The sequence below is a fragment of the Vulpes vulpes genome, chromosome 6, assembly GCF_048418805.1.
Source record: "Vulpes vulpes isolate BD-2025 chromosome 6, VulVul3, whole genome shotgun sequence".
In the NCBI taxonomy this organism is placed as follows: Eukaryota; Metazoa; Chordata; class Mammalia; order Carnivora; family Canidae; genus Vulpes; species Vulpes vulpes.
In genome coordinates this window covers 83,513,657-83,540,109 of record NC_132785.1, presented here as the reverse complement: position 1 = coordinate 83,540,109, position 26,453 = coordinate 83,513,657, and the positions used below count along the sequence as shown (strand labels likewise).

General features: G+C 34.9%; 1 protein-coding gene across 3 annotated transcripts in view; it reads left to right on the top strand.

The window, feature by feature from the left end:
- The window catches only part of KLHL28 (kelch like family member 28), a 34,514-nt gene extending 8,296 nt beyond the window's left edge, over nucleotides 1-26,218 (top strand). For all 3 annotated transcript variants that reach the window (XM_026000775.2, XM_072761485.1, XM_072761486.1), the window contains 4 exons: nucleotides 8,756-9,654; nucleotides 17,839-18,282; nucleotides 20,211-20,419; nucleotides 21,652-26,218. In XM_026000775.2, the coding sequence (XP_025856560.1) occupies nucleotides 8,756-9,654; nucleotides 17,839-18,282; nucleotides 20,211-20,419; nucleotides 21,652-21,815 (1,716 nt within the window). In that variant the 3' untranslated portion in view covers nucleotides 21,816-26,218. The remainder of the gene's footprint in view (nucleotides 1-8,755; nucleotides 9,655-17,838; nucleotides 18,283-20,210; nucleotides 20,420-21,651) is intronic.
- The last annotated feature ends 235 nt before the right edge of the window (nucleotides 26,219-26,453 follow it).

The following is a 26,453-nucleotide window of genomic DNA, read 5'->3' as shown; positions in this document are numbered from 1 at the left end:
TAACTTGTTTACTCTATTTCATCATAGGTGAATTTGAGTGATTTTTCATATAGTTATGAACTATTTGCATTTTTAAACCAACTGTTCATTTCTTTAGCCTATTTTTACTATAGGGCTAGAGTATTTTAGAAATGTTATAATTAGGGATGCCTAGGTAGCTCAGTGGTTGAGGGTCTGCCTTTGGCTCAATTTGTGATGCTGGGGTCCTGGGATCAAGTCCTGTGTCAGGCTCCCTGCAGGGGGCCTGCTTCTCTCACTGCCTATATCTCTGCCTCTCTCTGTGTGTCTCTCATGAAAAATAAAATCTCTTAAAAAAAGAAAGAAAAAGAAAGAAAGAAAAGAAAAGAAAAGAAAAGAAAAGAAAAGGAAAGGAAAGTTAGGTTATAAATAGAGGTGCCTGGGTGGCTCAGGTTAATTGTCTGTCTTCAGCTCAGGTCATAATCCCAGGGTCCTAGGATTGAGACACACATTGGGTTACCTGCTCAGCAGGGGATCTGCTTCTGCCCCTCTTCTCTGCTTGCATTTTTCTCTTTCTCTTTCTCTGTGTCTCAAATAAATAAATAAATCTTTAAAAAAGAAATGTTATACTCTAATATATGTTTTACATATGTTGCAAATATTTTTCTCAATCTCCTATTTCTTTTTGGCTTATGATTTCCTTAGCTAGTCAAAGTACTGTAGCTAGTTGAAGCTTTGTAATGTAATCAAGTTGATCTGTCTTTTCACTTGTTACTTCTGGGTTTTGTATAGTAGTTAGGAAATTATTTCTAATCTTGGTTACAGAGGAATTCACCCTATTTCGTTGTAATAGTTGTATGATTTCATTTTTTACATTTATACCTCTGGTCCATTAGGAATTTGTACTGGTGTAGATAGATTTGTGGAAGAGGTCTAATTTTTATAGTTTTTATAAGGCTATTCAGTTATTCTACATATTACTTAAAAGCCCTGTTTTCCTCATTGATTTGAGATAGTACCTTTATCATAAGCTAAATTTGCATATGCTAAAATGTTCTTTTTCTGTATTTTAATTCTCCATTGGTCTGTTTCTCTAAACCAAAGATTCTATTTAATCCACAACAAATTTTACAAATGACATAGTTCAAGTCAAGAATAAGTAATTTGCCCAAATTATACAGCTATTAAGTATCAAATGTAGACTTGAACTCAGATCCCTCTGGTTCTGAAATTCAAACTTTTGTTCACTGTTCTTTCCTGTTTTCCTTGATACTTGCTTTTCCTTCTGTACAGGGTTGTTATTGAGATGAAATGGTCAATATAAACCATCAAAGGTGAAGTTTTAAAAATTAGAAGTTAATGCTTCTGTGAGTTATTGTTAGCCATTTAGAGGTAAATAGCTGAGAACCAAATATAGTCATTGTTGTAATTTATAATTTTGAAGAAGTTATAGTATGACGTAGAATAAGTTTTTAGCAGTTACACTTGTGCTGGCAATATTTTAACTGGTTCTCAAACATTAGCATGCATATCACTTTGCCTGGAGGGCTTAAAACCCATATTGCTGCCCCTTCATACCTATGTGGTTTCTAGTTTCTTAGATATGTGGTTGGGCTCAAGAATTCGCATCCCTAGCAGGTCCCAGGTAATGCTGATGCTGGCAGTACAAGGATCATATTTTAAGAACTGTTGTTTTAAAGCTTCTAAAAAGATTTAAAGTTTTGTGAATTTCTCTTAAGTCAGATTTCTACAGAGAAGAAAGGGTTCAAATTAAAAATTTTAAGAGTGATGTTATGACAGACCTCTGGTGTAATTCATTTTAAGTTCCCTATTTTTACCTTGCCCTTTTAAAGTTTTTAGTTTGAGTTGTTTTGGTTAACCATTAAAAGTATTATTTATTTACTTATACTTTGTTTTCAGTATTTTTTAAAGGGAGTGAACATCATGTTATTTGTATCCTGTACAGTGATGTGCAGAAGTATGTATGGGTGTTCTTTTACAATGTCTTCATTGGTACCCTTTCTTTGAGTGGTTTTTTTTTTTTTTTTTTTTTTCTTTGAGTGGTTTTTAAAACTTTGATCATTTTTATTATTTGAGGGGATACTAAGAAAGTAGAATAAAGGAGAAATACAATAGAGGGTATAAGTGTAGGAAAACAGCTTCATCATGACCTTCAGTGTAACCTTGTATATGTCCATATAGGCAAAAGCTTAGATCCTGGGGCCACAGCTTATTCTGAGTGTTGGAACACCTTGTGATTCTCCTGAAACACAGAAGTTGAGAGGCATTTAAGGAGATGCTACAAAGCCATCTCCCCTTGACTCTTAATAATCCCTTGAGAGTCTATCATGAGACAACTTCCTTTCAGTTCCCTGATTATGAAGAGATGTGGGTCTTTCATGTCCCCCTACCCCAAAGAATAGACCTGCAGAATATAGTAGTGCCTAGCTGCAGTCTAGTTTGTGTTCTTCACAACTTGTGTTGCCATCATCCAGCCCCTTTTGTTTTGGTGTCGTCCTTTTTGGTGTGTGGGACAAGGACTCAGGAAGCTTAGTCTTTGGCTTACTCTTCATTGTAATTAAACTCTTGAAATTTAAAAGTGGTTTGTATCTTTTTTGGCCAAATTAGTCAGGCTTTGGTTATGTTAGTTCACTTGATAGTAAGTAAGCTTTGTTTCTTTTTTAGCCGTGAAAGGAAGTCACATGCTGGCAAAAATTCAGCCTTTTTAAGGATGATAATAATAATAGTAATAGTCTCTAACAGATATTGAGTTCTTATGTGTACTGTTTTGTCTGTGTTTTACAGATGAGAAAACTGAGAATTTAAGATCACTTTCCCAAGGTCATATAGCTAGTAAATAGTAAAGACAATGTTGTAACCTTAGGACCTTCATTCCTGGTCCCAGTCTCCTCAAATCATACTGTTCTGCGTATGTGGATATTTGTGATATATACATATGCACAAACACGTACATATATGTTTGTGTGTATTTTTATAAGTCAGTATTGTGTCATGCTTTCATATCATATGTTAATGGTAATTTGTCAGTCTTGAATACACAAAAATTAGTTTTATATAAGGATCTGTCACTATATGATTCCTTTTTTTTTTTTTAAGATTTTATTTATTTGTTCATGAGAGACAGGGCGGGGGGGGGGGGGCAGAGACACAGGCAGAGGGAGAAGCAGGCTCCATGCAGGGAGCCCGACATGGGACTCCATCCCGGGTCTCCAGAATCAAGCCCTGGGCCAAAGGTGGCACTAAGCGGCGGAGCCACCCGGGCTGCCCTATATGATTCCTATTTACATGAAAACGAATGTAGTCAGTAACTCATTAACTTGTTTTAAAAATCGACAATTCGAGGCCCCTGGGTGGCTCAGTGGCTGAGCATCTGCCTTTGGCTCAGGTCTTGATTCCAGCCCTGGGATCAAGTTCCGCATCAGGCTCCCTGCAAGTAGCCTGCTTTTCCCTCTGCCTAAGTCTGTGCCTCTCTCTCTGTTTCTCTCATGAATAAATAAATAAAATCTTTTAAAAAATAAAGAAAAACAAGCAATTCTGCGGTATTCTGTGGGGCACAGGATATCAGTAGTACAGGGTGGATTTCTTACCTAGTTGTGAAAGATGGTGCAACATAGAAAGCAGAATACCTCTTAAGTTGACAACTTGAGAAATTCACTAGTAATACAATAACTTATTGGTAAATAAAGTAATATTTATCAAGAGCTTGCTTAGTGATAAACACTATTCTAAGCACTTTATATGTATAAGTGTATTTAATTCTCAAAACAGCCCTATGTTCTATGATTATTATTGTTGTTGTTGATGATAACCTTTAGGTTTTTCACATGATAACCATCAGATTTCCTTCTCTTCAGACTCAACATCCTCAGTTCCATTACCCATAAGACATGTTTAAATTTCTTCTTTTCATCATGTGTCATACTTTGTTTAGTTTTCTTGTAAAGGTTGGTACCCAAGATTTGTACTCCAGATGTGGTGTGACATTTGCAGAGCAAAGTGAGAATATCTTCTTTAGTTCTGCATGTTACAGTTCTATTATTGCAACTTAAACCTACATAAGCTTAGTATACTAAAATAATACTGAAATAAAAATCCCCAAGTCCTTTAAACACATCCTACAGATGACTCTTTTCTCTCTTAAGCTATACTTACGTAGTTGTTTTGGAATCCACTATGAAATCTTAACATTTATCCCTTTTAAATTTTTCTTGTTAGTTATCAGGTCTTTTTGAACCCTTGATTTGTTAACCAATGATTTTCCTGTCTTTGGAAGCTTCATGTCATCTGTAGAGCTGAAGGTATCTTCATTTTGGCTTTATAGCATACTCTAGAAGCCTTCCTCCAAGGAGACCTCATTCCATTAAGTAGTATGCTCTGGTATTGCTAATTTAGCTAACTGAACTAGTTTATATTTTTTTAGTTTTACTGTCAAGAAAATCATGAAAGTCATTGTAAAATTCTTTACAAACATCAAGTTTACTTTCTTGATCTCCAAGTCTTTTAAATACATCAAAAAAGAAACAAGATTAGTCTGTGACATGTGTTATTATTAGTTCATCCATCCTAGTCTTAGAGGTCACTGTATCCTCTTCTAAGTATTCACAAATCAAATCTTTAATAATTTATTTTATTTTTTAAAGATTTATTTATTTATTCATGAGAGACACAGAGAGAGAGTCAGAGATACAGGCAGAGGGAGAAGCAGGCTCCCCACAGAGAACCTGATACGGGACTCCATCCCAGGATCCAGGATCACACTCTGAGCCAAAGGCAGATGCTCAATCACCGAGCCATCCAGGCGTCCTAATAATTTATTTTAAAATGTTATCTGAAATTAACATTAACCTTACCAGAATGTTTGTAGAGTTTACTGTGTTATTTTTGAAAACAGTCTCCAGTCTTGTGGCCCTGGCAGTGATTCAGGGAGTTCATTTGCAGATTCTTTTTAAATATTTTGCAACATTTTTTAGTCTGGGAGAGATGTGAGCTAGGTGTAGCTAGGTGTCTTTTTTTTTTTTTTTTTTAAGACTATTTTTTTTAGAGCAGTTTTAGGTTTACAGCAAAATCAAAAGGAAGGTACAGAGATTTCCCATATATACCTTGCCCCAACACATGCATACTTTCCTCCATTACCAACCTCTCCACTGGAGTGGTACATTATATTACCTACCTACATTGACACATCATTATCACCCAAAGTCCATAATTTACCTTAGGGTCACTCTTGGTGTTGCACATTCATGGATTTGGACAAATGTATAATGACATGTATCTACCATTACAATATCATACAGAGTAATTTCACTATGTGCTTCACCTGTTCATTCCTCCCTTCCCTCTAACCCCTAGCAACCATTGATCTTTTTATTGTCTCCACAGTTTTGCCTTTTCCAGAATGTCATATAATTGGAATCATGCAGTATGTAGCCCTTTCAGTTTGGCTGCTTTCGCTTGGCAGTATTCATTGAAGTTTTCTCCATGTTTGGGATGCCTGGGTGGCTCAGTGGTTGAGCGTCTGCCTCAGCTCAGGGTGTGATCCCAGGATCCAGGATTGAGTCTCACATCGGGCTCCCTGTGAGGAGCCTGCTTCTCCCTCTGCCTATGTCTCTGCGCCTCTCTCTCTCTTTCTCTCTCTGTCTCTATGAATAAATAAATAAATCTTTAAAAAAAAAGAAAAGTTTTCTCCATGTTTTTTCATGGCTTGATATGAAGCATTTAGTTTTATAAGAAACCATCAAAGTGTCTTCTAAAGTAGCTGTACCATTTTGCGTTCCTACAAGGTATAATGAGAGTTCTATTGCCACATATTCTCTCCAGGATTTGGTGTCCTCAGTGTTGTAGATTTTGACCATTCTAATAGGTGTGAAGTAATATTTCATTCTTATTTTGATATGCAGTTTTCTAATAACATATGATCTTGAACATCTTTTCGTATGCTTTCTTGCCATCTGTGTATCTTGTCTGATGAGATGTCTGATAAGGTTATTTATTTTTGAATTAGGTTTATTTTTAAATTGTTGAATTTTAAGAGTTCTGTCTTTGAATAATAGTTCTTTTTTTAAAATTATTTAAATTTAACTTAGTTAACATATACTGTATTATTGGTTTCAGGGGTAGAATTTAATGATTCATCAGTCACATATAATACCCACTGCTCATTATATCAAGTGCCCTCCTAAATGCCCATCAGCCAGTTACCCCTTCCCCCCAACCAGTTCCCTTCCAGCAACTCTGTTTCCTAGAGTTGTCTCTTATGGTTTGCCTCCCTCTCTACTTACATCTAATTTTATTTTTTCTTCCCTTCCCCATGTTCATCTGTTTTGTTTCTTTAATTCCATATATAAGTGAAATCATATGTCTTTCTCTGACGGACTTATTTCGCTTAGTATAAGTTACATCCACATTGTTGCAGATGGCAAGATTTCATTTTTTTTGATGGCTGAGTAATATCACACTGTGTGTGTGTGTGTGTGTGTGTGTGTGTGTATGCACATATATATACATCTTCTGTATCCATTGAATAGCAGTTCTTTATCAGATATGTCTTTTGAAAATACTTTCTCCCAATGTATGTTTTGTCTTCTTGTTCTCTTGACATTATCTTTTTCAGAGCAGAAGTTTTTTTATTTTAGTGACACCCAGATTATCAATTCTTTCTTAAATGGATGGAACCTTGGTGTTATATCTAAAAAATCATGGTCATACCCATGGTTATCTGGATTCTTCTCCTATGTTATCTTCCAGGTTGTTCTATAGGTTTGTATTTTACATTTAGGTTTATGATACATTTGGGTTAATTTTTCTTAAAGGATGTAAGTTCTGTGTCTAGATTTATTTTTTAACATGTGAATATTCAGTTCTAACATTTTTTTGTTGGAGAGACAATCTTTTCTCCATTGTATTTTCCTTTCTGCTTTGATAAAGATCAGATGACTATGTTTATGTGATTTTTTTTTTTTAAGATGTTGTTTATTTGAGAGAGAGAGTGTGTGTGCACACGAGAGCACAATCAGGAGCAACAGAAGGAGAGGGAGAAGCATGCTCCCTGTGGGGAGCCCAATGCAGGACTCCATCCCAGGACCCCAGGATCACTCCCTGAACTGAAGGCAGACGCCCAACCACTGGGCCACACAGACGCCTCTATTTATGTGGTTCTATATCTGGGCTCCCTATTCTGTTTCATTAGTCTATTTATTCTTTCACTAGTGCTACCTTGTCTTGATTACTATAGCTTATAAGAATTCTTAAAATTAGGTAATGTTAGTTCTTCAACTTTGTTCTTTTTTTCGATATTGAATTAGCAATATGCATCTTTTACCTCCCTATATCAACTTTAGAATCAGTTTACCATAGCCATAAAATAACTTGCTGAAAAAAAAATTTTTTTAAAGATTTATTTATTTATTCATGAGAGACAGAGAGAGGCAGGGGCACAGAGAGAGGGAGAAGCAGGCTCCATGCAGGGAGCGTAATGCAGGACTCGATCCCAGGACTCGAGGATCACACCCTGGGCCAAAGGCAGTTGCTAAACAGCTGAGCCACCCAGGGATCCCCAACTTGCTGAAATTTTTATTCAGATTGTGCTGAATTATATAGTTCCAAGTCAGGAAGAACTGACTTGATAATATTGAGTCTTCCTATCCATGAACATTGAATCTCTTCATTTATTTAGTTCTTTGATTTCTTTCAATAGAATTTTATAGTTTCTCTCATATAGTCTTGTGTACATTTTGTTAGATTTGTAGCTGTTTCATTTTCTTAGGTGTTAATGTCAATGGTAATAGATTTTTAATTTCAAATTTCACTTGTTCATTGCTGGTATATAGGAAAGTGATTGACTTTTGTATATTAACTTCGTATCTTGCTACCTTACTGTAATTGCTTATTAGTTCCAGGGATGTTTCTGTTGATTGTTTCAGATTTTCTACACAGTCATGTCTCCTGCCAGCAAAGACAGTTTTATTTTTTCCTTTCTAATCAGTTTACCTTTGTGTTCTCTTTTCTTGTATCATTAGATATAGCTCCGTTTTCGATCCCTTCTCTTACTTCCTGTATCCATTCACCTTTCCTGTTTATTCTGAACTTTTCAGTCTGATTTGTTAAATCAGACAAATGAAAATTGAGAGTTGAGACTCTCAGACAATGGAAGAGTTGTTTATGTTATGCAAAGCAGCATATAATTAATTGCATGTAAAGGAGTTGAGTACTTAAATGTTTACAGGGTTACCCATGAAGTTAATTTTGACCCAGCCTTTTGAGAATTTGAATTGAATTAAAAGATGATGCGAGGAGAAAGGTTATAGACAAAAATCTGGCTTATGGGGGTAAGAAAATATTTGCATAGAGCTATAATAATTACATAAACTTTATTGGAGTGAAAGGTTATTGTAGAAAGGGTGAGAATTAGTGGAACTGAGGATATGGGAAGAGGCAACTTAATAAAATGACACTTAAGTGCTGTATTCATGGCACTTAAAGTTGTGTAGAACTTTACATTTTCTTGGCAGAGTCGCAGTCCAAAAGTCCATTGTCAAGAGACTTTTGTGGTTTAGGGCATTCCGCATAATCTTTGGGCCTCTATTTCTTAGTATCTATAATATAGGAATTGAATTATATAATTGCTAAAAGCCCTGTCTAGTATTTAGCATAAAGTATTTGAAAACCAACAAACAGGCCAATAAATAACAAACTTCGTTTATTTTGTACTGTTTGAAAAAAGAATCATACTGGCAAGATTATTTTGAAATAACTGTTCATGCTTTTTGTTTTTCTGCAGATGGACCACACATCCCCGACCTACATGCTTGCTAACTTAACCCACTTACATTCTGAACAGCTTCTGCAGGGCTTGAATCTTCTTCGTCAACATCACGAACTCTGTGACATCGTTCTTCGAGTCGGTGATGTTAAAATCCATGCTCACAAAGTGGTACTTGCCAGCATCAGCCCATATTTCAAAGCTATGTTTACTGGAAACCTTTCTGAAAAAGAGAACAGTGAGGTTGAGTTTCAGTGCATCGATGAAACTGCTCTCCAGGCCATTGTAGAGTATGCCTATACAGGGACTGTTTTTATTTCACAGGACACAGTTGAATCTCTCCTTCCAGCAGCAAACCTGCTCCAGATAAAGCTTGTCTTGAAAGAATGTTGTGCGTTTCTTGAAAGCCAACTTGATCCTGGTAATTGTATTGGAATTTCTCGTTTTGCAGAGACATATGGTTGTCATGACCTTTATTTGGCAGCTACTAAATACATATGCCAGAATTTTGAAGCTGTGTGCCAGACTGAAGAGTTTTTTGAGCTTACACATGCTGATTTGGACGAAATTGTTTCCAATGACTGTTTGAATGTAGCTACTGAAGAGACTGTTTTTTATGCGCTTGAGTCTTGGATCAAGTATGACGTACAAGAACGTCAGAAATACTTAGCGCAGCTACTTAACAGTGTGAGATTACCATTGCTGAGTGTTAAGTTTCTCACTAGACTATATGAAGCAAATCATCTTATTCGTGATGATCGCACTTGTAAACATCTTTTGAATGAAGCCCTAAAGTACCACTTTATGCCTGAACATAGACTCTCTCATCAGACAGTCCTGATGACACGACCTCGCTGTGCCCCCAAAGTACTTTGTGCAGTAGGAGGAAAATCTGGACTATTTGCCTGTTTGGATAGGTAAATCGAAGGCTTTCTTAAAGGATTTATGCTAAAAGATTTTATATTTTTTAAGTGTGCTAATTTTTTCTATTTTTTAAATAGTTTGATTTTGCTATTTATTTGCTTCTTTCTGTTTATTCTTTCTGAATCACATAATCTAGTTGTTTTAATCACATTGTCATTGATTCCTTTCAGTAATCTCTGTTATTAACAACCTCCCCCCACCCCCCCGTGCACAAACTTTATGAATTTTGGTTACTTTTCTACTATTTTATGTCTTTTTTTTCTTTTAATTTGTGAAACTGCTTACATTATTATTTGACCAGGTCAGCAGGGATTTATTATTGCTAACTATAACAGAAGATGCTAGTAAGAAGGAGAGCTAGGAATCTTTGATGAGGGCAGACTAGGGACAAGAGTGAGTTTAAATGAATATCATCAAGGAGAAGAATCATGAAAGAAATAAGAAAAAGTAGGATACTGAATAAAAATCATGGACCTACACATTTATTTTTTTCAGTGTAAATATTTTTAATGGCAGTAGTAAAGAGTGCTTTCTTTTCTAATAATCTACAGTAGGAACTGTCGGACTTTTTCTATAAAGTAAATATTTTAGACTTGGTGGCCATATGGTCTCTTACATCTACTCAGCTCTGCATTGTAGTGTGAGAGCAGCCATAGACAATACATAAACAAATGAGATGACTGGGTTCCAACAAAACTTTATTTACAAAAGTCCCTGGTGGGCTGAATTTGGCCCTTAGTCATAGTTTGCCAGTCCCTGATTTGGAACACTATACAGGTAACTTTCATACATTGAAAATAAAGCTGGATGTTACCTTTCCTTTATTCTTGAATGGGAATGCTCTGTGAAAACATTCATGTTTGATAAGTTTATTTAAATTGTGATTTCTTTCTGGCCATTTCCAAAAATTTAGTAGATTTTTCTCCCTCCAATGGTAGGAAACTATTGATGTCTTAGCAGTGTCAACTGATACATCTGTATCTTTTAGAAAGTCTCAGTTGATTTTTAATTGTCTAAATTAAATTAACTGCAAAGTCTAAAGTTAGTATCATTGAGATTGGACTATAGGTAGAATATTAGTTATGGTCACTACAAAAATTGTTGACTCTTATTTTTAAGGGCATTAATTATTGGTATAAAGTAAAAAATATTAGTAAAATGTCATGACAAAAAATTCCAAACGTGAATTTACATGGTAAAAATTCTTCACCAAAAAAAAAAAAAAAAAAAAAAAATTCTTCACCAGTTGCCTCTTGGTCTCTCAAGTATTAAAGATGATATACATAAATTATTAAAAAGTTATAAGAACTGTTCATATGTTTATAACTAGTAATTTTTTATCATATATCTGTTTTTTTTTTTAAAGAAAGAAACCTTTTTTTAAAGTAGATTCTATGCCCAGTGTGGAGCCCAGCGTGAGTCTTGAGCTCATAACTGAGATCAAGACCTGAGCTGAGATCGAGTCAGATGCTTAACTGACTGAGCCACTAGGACTCCAGAAAAAAAAAGTTTAATGTCTTTGGACAGAGCCATTTATTGCAGTATTATTTACAACTATGGAAAAATTGGAATCAGTGTAAAAAAGTCTATTTAATTCTACAAAGAATGTTAAACATATGCGTGCATCAGATACCATGCTGGATAATTGATATTTAACATGTTTATAATTTACTTAAGGAGACAGATATTTAAGTAGATAATTATAGTATGTAATGTTAATGCAGTGATAAAGATAATACCATGAAAGTATTAAGGAAAGGCATTTATCCCATTTGGGGGGGGGGGTTAGGGAAGATATTGTGGAGAAGTTAATGTCAAAAAAAAAAAGAAGAAGAAGAAGAAGAAGAAAGAAGTTAATGTCCAAAGTGAAATGTTGAAGGCTAATAAGCAAGACCCAAGCAAAAGGTCACAGGACGTGCACAAAGACACAGTGGAATGATACAATATAGGATAGGAGGTGCAGGAGACTAAAAGCTGTTTGGTATTCTAGAGTATAAAGTTCAAAGATTGGGGCCCCTGGCTGACTCAGTTGGTGGAGCATGCAACTCTTATTCTCAGGGTTATAAGTTCAAGCCCCACGTTGGGTATAGAAATTACTTACGAATAAAATCTTGGTGGGGGGGGGGGGGGTGGAAAACCAAATTAAAAATAAAGTTCAAAGATCTAAACAGTAAGGGGTAGACAGTGGTCAGTATGGGCCTAGTCAAAGAAGTATTGTGTGCCATGGTAAAGAAGGTTTTTCTTATGTGGATCAAAAAACAATTACAAGGAGGGTAGTGAAATGATCAGATTCACATATTAGATCATTCTTTGCTGCCTTATGGAGAAATATTAAAGAGCCAGAATTAGTATCTAAGTCATTAGTAAGTGGCTATCATAAAAGTATAGGCAAGAGATTATGAGGTCCAAAGTAGAAATAGCAAAGCTAGGAAAGGGGGCATTAATTTTAAGAAATGTTTTAAGAGAGCAAATTGACAGGATTTAATGAATGGATATGGGAGGATAATGAGAGGGAAGAATCAAAAATAAGTTAGATTTCATGGTTAGATATTGGATGAATGGTTATATATCAAGAGAGAGAATATAGGAGGAGGAGCCATTTTAAAGGGGGGAAATAATGTGTTCAGTTTTGGACATACTGAGTTTAGAGTGCCAATTAAATATCCAGTGAAGGATGTCCTACTAGCTAGAAATTATTGCAAAGCTCACTGAAGAGATCAAAGCTAGGTATTTGGAAGTTACTAGTATATAATAGCATTTGGAGGTATAAATTAAAACCGTGAAGTCTTCTGGACTTGACTGCTTAAATGTCCCTTCTTTCTACCCACTGAGAACATATAGAAAGGAAAAAAGATTGGTTCATAAATGAACCTCTGGAGAATGTTAATATTCAAGATGAAGGCCCCAAGAACAGTCTTAGAGGTAAGAGAATCAAGAGAGAAAGGTGTCATGAAAGCCAAACAATTTAAATGTGTCAAGAAGAAAGAAGTGTAATTAATAATGTAAAATGCTAAGGAAAGTTCCAGACAGATAAAGGTAGAAAAATGGCTCTTGTACTTGGCTATATGGAGATCATTAATGACTTTTGGTGGAGTAATTTCAGCAGAATTGTAGAAATGTTGTGAATATATTATAGCAGATTGAGATGTGTATAAAAATAAGGAAATAAACTGTGAAGACTTTTAAGAATCTTGGCTGAGATGAGGAAAGAAGTAAGGCAAAATGATAGAATCGGGAAGTTTTTGTTTATTTTGTTTTTGAAGAGAAAGAGACATGAATATGTTTATTATCAGATGCCAGTGAAGAGAGGTAAGGTAAAGGTACAGGACAGAGGATTGGTCACTGATAAAGCAAGATTTTAGAGACAATAGGAAGGGGTTGGTATCAAAAGCAAAGATAGAAGGTTTTAAATATGAGGAAGAGGGACTCTTTATGCCCCCAAACCAGAATATGAGGATAGGTTTACTGGGGCGGGGAGGGATGGAAGAAGGAGTTTAAGATAGATACTAATAGCCTCAGTTTTTCCCTTTAACTAGGAAAGGAAGGACACCTGCAAAAAGAGGAAAGTAGAGATTGGGTAGTTGGCTTAAGGAATCTCAGGGAGCTCTGAGTTTTGTTTCTATTTACACATAGGGAGTCATAAGGATGACAGTACATTAGAAGTGATTTTGAATAACTGTCCAAATACATTAAATGTTACATGGACTGTTAACCACACCACTCATGACACTACTCACCTCAGTGCTCTAAGTTATAGGTCATATTCCAAGAAAGAAGCTCTCGTTACAACTAATTATCCCTTTGCCCTCAAAAACCATAAGGACTAATACCTTTATATCTTATATCTGTGTTTACCTAAATCATCTACAAAAATCCATCCTCATAGCTGAACTCTTACTATCATTGAGAAGTTTTTTCTCACACCAATCAATTGTCCAGTTCTCCAACACTAACTGCATGTCTAATAATTCTGACACTATCCAGAGTTATATGAGACCCCACTGCTTAGAGTCTTAGTCCCAGAAGACTGTCCCCATTAGAGAAGCTGGCCACAAATAGGGTGCCCAGGCTGCCCACATTTCTGTCTGGAGGACAGAACACTCCCCACTTCAAGTTCGCTAGAATGACTCTTAGAACTTAAGGAAAGTGCTGTACTTACCAGTTTATTACAAAGGATATAACTGAGGAACAATGAAATGTAAGAGACACATAAAGCAGGATGTGGGGAGGAGAGGGAAGGACAGAGCTTCCATGCCCTTTCTGGGCATGCCACCCCCTCCTCCCCCAGCATCCCAGTGTGTCATCAGCCTAGAAGCCCTCCAAACCCCATTGTTTAGGGAGTTTTATGGAGATTTCCTTATGAGGGTTTGATTGAAAATCATTGGCTTTGGTGATTGAGCTCAGCCTCCAGACTGTTAATAACACAATTGATACCTCTGGCTTCCAGCCCCCTGCTGAAGCTATCTAGGTGGCCACTGGCAGTCACCTCAGTAGCATAAACTCAGGCATGGTTGAAAAGGGCTCTTTATAGGGCAGCCCTGGTGGCACAGTGGTTTAGCGCTGCCTGCAGCCCAGGGCGTGATCCTGGAGACCTTGGATCAAGTCCCACGTCGGGCTCTCTGTATGATGCCTGCTTCTCCCTCTGCCTGTGTCTCTGCCTCTCTCTCTCTGTCTCTATGAATAAATAAATAAAATCTTAAAAAAAAAAAAAAAAAAAGAAAGAAAGAAAAGGGCTCATTATAAATAACAAAAGGCATTCCTATTACTCAGGAAATTGCAAGAAGTTTAGGAGCTCTGTGCTAGGAACCTGGGACATAACCTGAATATATTAGTTTTATTGCACCATTATTGTATGGTCCTGTATGTCATCGAATTTAACCTAATTACCAGGCCTTTTAAAATTTATTATTGTTATTTTTAAAGATTTTGTTTATTTATTCATGAGAGACAGACAGAGAGAGAGAGGAACAGACATAGGCAGAGGGAGAAGCAGACTCCATGCAGGGAGCCTGACGTGGGACTCTATCCAGGTCTCCAGGATCACATGTTGGGCTGAAGGTGGCGCTAAATCGCTGAGCCACCGGGGCTGCCCCAGGCCTTTTTTTTTTTGACTCCTCAAATCTGCCTGCCATATCCTAGAGAATTCATATTCAGTCATAAGAAAAAATCCCCTTTATTTTCAACTTCTTGTTCTAATGAAAGATGACTGATGCTTAAGGATACTGTTTTTGCCGAAGCCTCTCCAAACTGTTTTGTTTTGTTTCCCCATATCTCATGTATCACAGGTCCTAAAGGTTGGGTAAGTGTTTTCTTTGTTTCTCATATCCACTTCCAAAATTTTTTCATCTCCCCCCTCAAAAATTTTGAATCATTCCAAGCATTTGCCATCAGGCTATATCATTTGATACCCCTTCTTGTTGCCAACATCTATCTCTTTAGTAACTTCATTTATTGAAAATTTTTGTAGCTGGCTTACTATCTTTTTCATCATTCTGTATAAACAGTCATTTTTGCTGATTTCAACATTGCCGTAGTATGACCCACAGTTATCCATCAACTTTGGCTCTTTCCTTAGTCTCACTTCTAACAGTCTTTTCTGCCTTACCATAGGCACCTGTTCTCATGATTATACTTCAACTTTGTCATTACTCATGTCTTCAGACCTTGAAAATCTTGGTTTCATACCTTCCATTATCTGACTGCCATTCCTTTCTTGCCAGCTTATTTATTTCAGTACATCCACTGCAATCATTCTTTATTCCCTTCAAGACTTTTAATCCATTGGCCCTATTATCAGAAAACTTACTGCTCACTAATCACTACATGTCCTCACCTTCACTCCTTACCTAGCTTAGATTACAGAAACATCACTGTTAACATTCCTTTGAATACGCTCAGAGCTCTCTTGCCCTTCTTCCATCATACTCCTCTAGTTAGGATCTGTTCTCCACTTGTGCCATGGCTGTACCTGAGCAGCCGTATGAGGCTAGAGAAACACATATATCCGTCTTAAGTGGTCTCACTTAGGGCTCTGAGCACTGGCAGCAATCCCTTTACTTTCCCTAAGCAGTGTACTCTTACTTCCCTGGAGGACTGTTTTATACCTCTTTTCCCCATTAAAATAAAACGTCCAAACCCCCACAATCCTCACCTTCCAACTCTCAGCTGATGACTTTTGTCTCTAACTCTACTATCATAGAAACAGAAGAGAACTATCTCATCTTCTCATCTCCAAATCCACCTAGTTATTTCTATCTAAGACCAATTCCTCCATTTCTTTGCTTACTGGCTTCTATTCCCTCTCCACTACACGAGGACTCTGCTCTTGGCATTGATCCCATCTCTCTTACGTTACCTTCTCCCTCTGTACTACATCATTGCCATTAGCACGCAAACATATTCTGGTTTAAGCTCCCAGGTTCAACCAATCTTCCCTGGACACCATGATCTTCCTCTGCTTATCCTTATATCTGCTTCATCTGTTTTACTCTCTATAGTAAGGTCCTTTGAAAAGTCAATATCCACTGTTTTCACTTCATCTCCCATTCTCTCTTGATCCACTCTAGTCAAGATTTGTCCCCACGACCTCACTGAAACTGCTCTCATTAAGGTAAAATAATTCCTTAATGTATCATTCTCATTGGAGCAAATTCATTTTTAAAACTAGCAATATAACAAAACTGTATAGAGGCATTCAATAACTATTGAATGAATAAATATTCTTTGATCATTCTGGATAGAGAATTTATATTTTTATGCTATTGCACTTTTGAGTTTGGAGACATGGAAATGAAACATGTATACTTGAAAGAGACTGTATATAATTTGCATGCAAGGTATAAAGAATAGAAATCCAAGGACGTATCAACCAGTTTAAGAAATAGACAATACCTTTAAATTCCTTTGTGTCCCTCCTTGATGCATCTCCTTTCCTCCCCAAGAAGTAACCACTATTTTGAATTTTCTATATGTTATTTCTTTGCTTTTCATTACAGTTTTGCCACATATTTCTGTGCCCCAATACAGCATTGTTTCACACCTTTTTAATATAAATACAGTAATGTTATACATACTCTTTAGAGATGTGTTTTCTTCCTGCACATTAAGTTTATGAAATACATCTGTGAGATTGCATGAAGCAATAGTTCGCTTAGTTTCATTGGTGTATGATATTACAATATATGGGTTTAATACAATATTTTTTTCTACAATGAACATATTAATTATAAGAGTTACTTAAAGTGTTGCACACATACAGAAGAGTGCACAAATCCCAAGTGTACAGCTCAGTGAATTATCACAGAGTGCATGTTACAAACCAGTTCAAGAAATAGCATGGGACCAACACCCAGAAACCACTCTGGACTTCCCTTCCTGCCCTCCCCAAAGGTAACCACTATCCTCATTTCTAATCTCTGGATTAGAAATGTTTTTGAACTTGGTATAAATGAAACTATGCAGACTATATTCTTTTGAGTTGGGCTTCTTTCCCTTGGCATTATATGTGTAAGATTCATTCCTGTTAAAAAGGAAGAAAAAAATTCATTCCTGTTACATGTAGCTGTAATTTATTTTCATATTTTCTGATCTGCCATAATTTATTTATCTATTTTTTATGGTTAATGAAAATTTGAACTGTTTCCAGTTTTTGACTGTTAACAAATAATGCTGCTGTGAGCATCATACATATACATGTGTGCATTTCTCTTGGGTACATATCTAGGAATGGAATTGCTCAGTCATAGGATGGATATACCACATCTTATTTATTCATTCTCCTTTCAATGGGTGATTTTTGCTGTGCTGCTGTAAACGTTTCTGTATGTATGTCTTGATGCAAAAACTGACTATAACAGGTATTCAATAGTGTAGATACACATGAACGAAATTGCTATGTCAGAACATTTGTATATATTCAATTTACTATATAATGTAAAATTGTTTTCCAGCATAGGTTGTATCAGTTTATGCTCCCACCAACAGAGTATGCATTCCTTGCTCACATTCTTGCCAAGAGTTTTGATTATCTGACCTTAAATTTTTGCCAGTCTGGAAAGTGTCATAGTTTGTTGTGGTTTTGATTTGCATGTCCCTGGTTACTAAAGAGATTAAACATTTTAATTTGGTTTTGGGTCATTTTGATTTTTAAAATTTAATTTTTTCTGCTTATTCTTTAGTGTGGAGATGTACTTTCCTCAGAATGACTCTTGGATTGGTTTGGCACCCCTAAACATTCCTCGCTATGAATTTGGAATATGTGTTTTAGACCAAAAAGTGTATGTTATAGGTGGTATTGAAACTAACGTGCGTCCTGGCATCACTATCAGAAAACATGAAAATTCAGTAGAATGCTGGAATCCTGATACAAATACCTGGACTTCTCTTGAGAGAATGAATGAGAGCCGAAGTACTCTTGGAGTGGTAGTACTTGCAGGAGAACTTTATGCGTTAGGTGGTTATGATGGACAATCTTATTTACAATCTGTAGAGAAGTATATTCCTAAAATAAGAAAATGGCAACCTGTGGCACCAATGACTACAACAAGAAGCTGTTTTGCTGCAGCCGTGTTGGATGGAATGATATATGCCATTGGTGGGTATGGTCCTGCCCACATGAACAGGTATTTAACTTAATGAAGTTGTATATGCTTGTAGATTTTTAAAGTCTCATTAACAATGATTCATACACAACTTGTATGTATGAATGAACTTCCCTTTTTAATTTTTAAAGTAATATTGTTAGGCATTTAAGAAATATCTGCTCTATGAGTCTAATTGTTTTACATGAGGATTTAATGCAAACTTAAGAATCAAATCTCTCTTACAAATTTTTAAATACACTCATTTAATATAATTGGATTAGATTTTAATTCAAAGATTCAAAATAAAATGAAGTTAGTGTTAGGTTTTGGGTGGTGAATATATATAAATATGTATATGTCTGTGTACAAATGGTCTGTTACTGCATTGCTTAGCAGACTAAAAAGTGAAAAATGTAATTCCTGTATGCTTATATATTATGCAACATAAACGTTAAGCCTTATTTAAATATTCATTTTTGGATTCTTATTCTATAATCATGTGTGTATCATTGTGTACCTGAGTTCTGCTGGTGTCTGAATTTGAGATTTCTGTATTTTGTAGTATTCTCTTAATAAAAGAGAAAAAAATATGAGAAAAATAAAAGCATAAAGTGATTTGCTTATATGGAAAAATAATTACAATTCTGAACTTCTTTTGAAAGTTCCTGTTCCAAAGATTTTCTCTGATAATGACTAGAGTGATGTGTGTATTATTGATTGTGAGCATTTAATGGAAGAGTATATTGTGGTTTGTTAACTGAGAAAGCAAGGGCACAACAGCATTGCACCTATGAATTTTTATTTCTCTGTAAGCCAAAGTATTCCTATTTTTTATTGCTCCCTTCGTTGAAGGAAGAGTATTTGGGGCATAGACATGCATTTTTATTTGAAAATGTGCTGGCAGAAATTTATAAGAAAAAAGGTTGAGTATTTCCATTGGGAGATCATGCTCTTGAAGTTTAAATTCTTACTATAACTTATCAACTCTTCTTGTCCAGTAATTGGATTCTGATGGCTTTTATCCCATATCTTTTCAGAAATGTTTATAGTTTAGTATATGTTCTAGTCTATAGTCTAGTCTTAGTCTTGAACTCCAGAATTATGCTACTGACTCTCAAATGCTTCAGGCTTTTTTTGAGAAGTTAGGTTGGGACCATAACAAGCTCAACAAGCCTGCCTTTGTGTCCACTCAGGGCAATATAGAGATTTAAAGGCCTTCTGAGATTTTCTAGGGAAACTTTTTAGGACATTCTGATTTGATTTAGATATCAATAATACAGCCTGGAAGTGCCAAGAGTTCCCTGGAATGCAGACTTGACTTAAATCCCTGAATTCTCCTAAATCACTGAGATTATTGTGATTAGTCAGTTTGTGTTATGAAATCTTCAGTGTTTGCAGTAAACCATCATGACTTCTATAAAACAAAAAATTACTCTCCTTTTTTTCATCTTCCCTTTTCCTTAGCCATGTAGATGATCTTTAGTGTCTTTAGAAAACACATTTAATTTGTGATTTTCAAAGTCCTTTGGGAACATGCATATTCATTTGACTGTATTCTTACATGAATTCTCTGAGGTTAGATTATCCCCCTTTTTGCAGGCGAGAGGAAAGGGCTTATCCAGGATTACATATACCCAAAGTGTCAGGGCTAAGTTCATTTGCTCTAAGTGTATAGCATTAGTACTTGAATCCAGGTGTCCTGACTCCAGAAACACTATGTCCTTAGTAGACCTTGCCCCTAGTATGATATAATGGAATAGCACATGGGTATTATTGTCCTGGTTCACAAGGTAAGCTTTTATCCCTCCAATTTTATCAGCAAAATGTAAACCTCTGGAACAAACTACTCTTGCTTTACAGCTATCTGTTAGAACTTCTAAAACTATGGTAGGTTTTAATTTTACTTTGGTAGGAAGAATGGCACAAAGAATATGCAAATTAATTCTTTCTTTTGTGAATATTTGCAGTGTGGAGCGTTATGATCCAAGTAAGGACTCCTGGGAGATGGTTGCATCTATGGCAGATAAAAGGATTCACTTTGGTGTGGGTGTCATGCTAGGCTTTATTTTTGTGGTGGGTGGACATAATGGTGTCTCACATTTGTCAAGCATTGAAAGATATGACCCTCATCAAAATCAGTGGACTGTGTGTAGACCAATGAAAGAACCCAGAACAGGTAATAATAACTAACTAATATCTAAACATAGAGGATATTTCTTATATTGATGTTCTTAGAATAAAAGTTGGAATATAATAGTATTACTTGTCCAGCAAAAAGACCTTTTTTGTGCTAAACTTGAGAGACAACTAGTCAACAAAACTACATCGATTTCTTTACTGTTCTTTTAATAGGCCAGTGTGCATATTATTTCTTAAAATTGGGAGAAAACATTTTTAGAAATGGTGCGAATAGAATGTCTCTTATAGAAGCTCTTCTGTCCATATAACAAATGTCATCTTTTTATGTTACACGCATACACACACACACACACACACACAGAATCTTTGGATTGTTCTGTTTTATTACTGTACATCAGCAGTCCATATGTTCACTTTCAAATGTTCTCACCTACACAGGGGGTTGGGAGATCTAGAAAGGGTTGGATTTCAGGTTCCCAGAGAAAAACAAAAACATCTTTGAGAATTGGAAGAAATTACCTTTTAACCCAAACTCAAATCACATTTTAAGGGGAAATCTTTTAAGTTGCTGATGGAAATGCTTTAGGGATATTTCTTGCATAAGAAATGACAAAATGCATAAAATGACAAAAATGTGAAAAAACGTTGGATAGTCTTGTTCTCTTCAGAATTTTAGTATATGTATATGTAGTAGAATTTTTTTTTTAATATTTTATTTTATTATTCATGAGAGACACACAGAGAGAGGCACAGACACAGGCAGAGGGAGAAGCAGGCTCCATGCAGGGAGCCCGATATGGGACTCAATCCCGGGACTGAGATCGTGCCCCAGTCAAAGGCAGATGCTCAACCACTGAGCTACCCAGGTGTCCCTATATAGTAGAATTTTTAAAGCAGAAGTTATATAGTTCAAGATATGTTTCAGATATTTCAACATATTCAAAAACCTGGTAAAGACGAATGATTTGTTGGAAAGTATGTAAATATAAATTGAAAAAGCATATAAAAAGACATATACTACATTCATTGTATTTTCCTGTGGGGGAGGAGAGGAAGAGTAGGATTGGGGAGGAGAGGTAAAGGAGGACTTCAACTCTTGCTTTCATGTTAAGGGATTTTTTTTTTTTTTCCAGTAAGTACCTATGGCGATATTGCTTGTATAATTAACCATAGAGTATTGAAACATATTTTAAGAAAACATTAAAACACAAATTTATTTTTAGTGATAAGTTAACATGTTTTTTCCCTATTTTTACCCATTTTTCCTAGGGGTTGGTGCTGCAGTAATTGATAACTACCTTTATGTAGTTGGTGGTCACTCAGGGTCTTCCTATCTGAATACCGTGCAGAAATATGACCCTATCTCAGATACGTGGCTGGATTCAGCTGGCATGATATACTGTCGCTGCAACTTTGGATTAACTGCACTTTGACAAGTGTGGACTGGTGGAAGTAGTGTGGTAATGAACCTTGTGCCGCATGAAAGGATGCTCAATTTTCTGAAATCCAAAAGCTACATTACTTTTCTTTTTAACTTGAAATGGCATGAAGACTCAAAGTTCTGTTGGGTACTTTGAACTGGCAAGTAGCTTTGGTTGCTCTTGATTACACAGTGAATCAATAATCAAAAAAAAAAAAAAAAAAGGAAAAATCTTGCCAATTTAATTGTGCACTTTTCCCCTCTAATACTGGGATAGAGTAGTTTTATGTTCAAAAGTATACATGTGGAGAAAATCTTGCTGCTTTAAAAAAAAATGTTAGCTCTCTTTCTTCCTTAATATATGCACCGTGATTTACTAGGATGAGAGATGCTGATGTTGGAGTGTATTGAATGACTAGACAGAATGCTGATACTGCTTGTTGGATATAAATTCATATGCTTCACATTTTAAACAAATAAAGGGCTGCTTTTTTGAGGGGGGTACTTTCAAGGGTTGTAAATTATATACCATAGTGAGTCACCTGGATACTCTTCCTACGAAATGGCTTTAGAGCTGGGGATGTAATAAGTTTGCAAAACAAATGCTTTTACTATTGTAATATTTGGGGGCTTATTTTAAGAAGTCAGATATTTACTGTTTATGCCTTTTTTTATATGGGCAGGTTAATGCGGGATGAATTTAGTTACCCACCTGTGCTATGCTGAGCATGGATAGAAAGTTAAGCATATCATTTTGAGTTTTATTTTTTTCATAGTACAGCAGGCTTCCCAGTGTTGATGTAAATATTTGACACATGTTTAGTACCACCCTTAGTACATACTGATTTTTTTTGCATATCCTTATAATACTTCAGTTTTTTAAGACCTTTGGTTGCTTTTTCAGAGTTCAGATATAAAAATGGTGCTAACTGTAGGATCTATAACAAGGCTATAATAATGTTCTTTTGGATGTTCAGTATGAGATATGCATGACATGTTTTGATAGTATTTTTTCATTTTTACTGGCTTGGTTCATTTGTGCTTATTAAAAATGTTAGCGATTATGCTAATGTTAACATCTAAAAATCGTCTAAATGGCCCATGTTATGCTTTTCATGGTTCCTGAGTAGTGATTTAAAGAAAGATGCACTTTTTAATCTTTCTTCTTGTACTAGATAGATGTCCTTTTTAAAAACAAATATATGCATTATATATAAAGCACCAGGCAGTTATGCATTACTTTGTACATTTCTTAGGTAATTGAATATTTTAAAGTTACTGAGGAAAACTGGAACTCAATGTTTACTTGAGTAATGGTTCTAAATTTGGTTCTATTTTGACTGAAGAAACGAGCAAGACTGTTTGCTATAGCCAGTGACAGCTTATTTAAAATAAGTGGTTATTAGCTCATTTTGTTTTAGCATGTTTTAGTAAATACCTGTTCATCTTGAACATATTACTTTGGATTTTATTAGGATGTCGGTACTTGTATTTTGGTACTGTAGTTTTTTCTTTTCCTTGATTTGTTTTTTAACCTGCCTATTATCTCTTTATAGTCTCTGCAAAGCCAATGTAAATTTATTTCCTAAGAAAAAATTCATACTGCATTCTTAAGTGCCATAATATTCCAAACTACTGTTAAGAAGCCATTTGTAATTATAAAACATAGGTTCATTCATTAGCATATTTGTTATTTCTTGAAACTGTTTATAGCCTGGCAATTTGCAGTTTTTCTTGTTCTTCCATAAACTGCCAATGTAGATTTAAATATACAGTACAAAACTATGTAAAGTCATCTTAATCATGTAAGTAGTATGCTTTATGACTATTTGCACAGATTATAAAACCTTGCAAGTGATTTTTAGTCTCTTCCAATTAAGAACTCAACAGGAGCTACTAATAAAATTGACAGGCTGAATATTTTCTATGTTGCTTGTTTGAATAACATAATGATATATAGCAATAACTTTTTAATTGATTTGAATAAACCTATTGAATAGAAACAAGGTGCACTATAGTGATTGGCCTAGACTTTATTTAAAGAAAAGCAATTTGAAGTACATATTTGAAGTACATATTTGAAGTACATATTCATTACATATTTAATTTTAATCTTCAACTCAATTTTTTTGTTAATATTAAATGCATTCTATTAGTACTTTTCAAATCTCTCTCCCAAAGATAAAGGAATTTGAAAGACTATAGAAATTTATTTTAATTGTAAGCAGATCTATGCTATACATTTAAACAGTGTTTTACTCATATATCATCCCCACTATCAAATTGTTATAAAACATATAATCAACTTGGTAAATTAGACCAAAGGCATATATTGATCATGGTTTTGGAAAAATCTAAACTTTGTCCTGCTAAAGACTAAATGTGAAACATCTTGGGCGAGAGTGGGAACCATATGCCAGAGAATAAATTAGAAAAACCTTTAAAAAGAAGAGAAAAAACCCCAAACTTCAGAAATACTACTATTTTTGGGTTTACTAAATCTACGGTACTATTCCTAATAACCAGAGGTATTGTAACCTGACAACTGATAACTTTACAATAGACCTTCTCATACAGATTTGTGAGAAGTTTCATCATGAATATTTTGCTGACAAAATTTTGTATTTAAAGTCACATGTTTCTTATGTTAAAAACCATCAGAATGTTTGGTTATAAATTCCCACAACTACAGATATTAGAAATAATTTTATATACTCAGGCAAGGAGAAGAAAGCTATTTAAGATTGTCCAGAAATACTTTGGAAAAAAGGTGACAGTGGAAATACAAATTAATCTTATCACTTGGAAGATTCTTGCCTTCCATAATTATGAAGACTTCATCTGGTAGGAATGTTTGGCTGTTTAATATTTGTTAAATATAGTAATAGAACTTAAGTGATTTTTAATGTAGCCCAAAGGATGTTTATGTAAGTTCTATAGGTTATTGCTAATATTGTTTTGCATATGAATGAATAATGAACTATAGGAAGTGGTATCTAATGATAGGAAAATGGCATTAGGTTTTAAAAAATTATTTTCATAGCTTGATAAATTATGGATCTGTGTGTATGTGATAGATATTGTGCCAGATTCTGTCAGGGTTAGAAATATTATAAATAAGATATAAGTCTTCATTCAAAGAGTAAAGTATGGTGAGGGAGACCTGTACCCAAATAACTATTATGGTTAAGTGTGAATTTAATTCCTTATAGCCAATATCACCGAGACCTAATTTATGTGTAAACATTTGTGTCTTTTTGTGTCCAATTAGGTTTTATGGACATGAAAAAGAATTATAGAAAACTTAATGTTTATAGAACTCCAAAGTTCCTGGAATTGGATAATATATTTTCTATTAGAAAAACAAAATGATAGAAACTTTAAAAAATTATTCACTATATTATCAAGGCTCTGGCTAGCACTGAAGGAAATATATGTACATAAAATGTTGTGTTTGTTTTCAATTTTGGTGTTGGATTTCTGGTATTGTCACCTAAGTGCTCATTTTCAGGAAAATCAGATTCTACAGCAAATATACTGCTTAAAAGTTCAATAAACTTGTGATAACCTCTATAACCTCTGTAGTCTGAAAGTTAAGAAATTATAAGATGTCACATGTCAAGTTAACATCCAGTTCTACTTCTTAACCTTTTTTTTTTCCTTTGTAAAACAGCACTTTAATTAGACATAATTTAATTAGATATATTCTGTGGCTGGATACATATTGGATTTTCACTTATAGTATATTGATTCAGTGTTGATACACATTTGAAAAGAGTGCAAAATACAGTTAAGTTTTAAATACTATAGGTTTACAAGTTTCTTACTGGTGTGAATATGGAGTCAATAAAAAATCCAGTTTACATCTCTGTAGAGAGAAAAATTGTTATCCATATGTCTTTTATATTATGCATACTTAACTAGAGATAATTTATTGTTAATTTTGTCAAGTTATCATGTGTAAGTCCCGTTTATTTTAAAATACTAAGCAAAAAGTTCCAAGTTTGCCTTAAAATACAAGTGAAATTAAAGAACTGGATGATAATGCCTCTATTTTTGCCTTATGAATTGTGCTGTATCATAAACCAGAGATGGTTTTGATTTTAACAGGATTCTGAAATTTTGTAGATGTAGAGTACAAAATATTTGTACTCTCTTGCAAAGAATGTGATCTAGTGGATTATGTTAGTGTTTAAGTGTTTTTGTAATGTATTTTACCTCTGAATATGTATCTTTTTAGCATCAGGGTTTTATTTTTGTTTACATGGTAAAGTGGCATTTAACTTGTTGAAGGTTGTATTCTTTTGTCTTTTATTTTAAAAGTTCTTTGTGTGTACCTTTGTGGTGATGCTCTGTAATGACTATGGTTAAATTTCATTTAATGTGAAATGTTTAAAATAAATTTGAGAAACATGACTTTCTGTGTGTCAGTTGTTGTGAACTGACCCAAGCTAACTTTTATCATTCTCAACTCTTAGATGCTTTTTGGTAGGTAGGTGGTGGGTGGCCACAAGTGTCGAAGTGGGTGTGGGATAGCCAGTCTTTTACATCCTTATTACCAGGTTATAATGAAAACATCTGTTAGGCTAAATTCTGCCACACGTTCAGGCACTTTTTAAGGAAAACATTCTGTAGCAAAGCTGGCACAAAA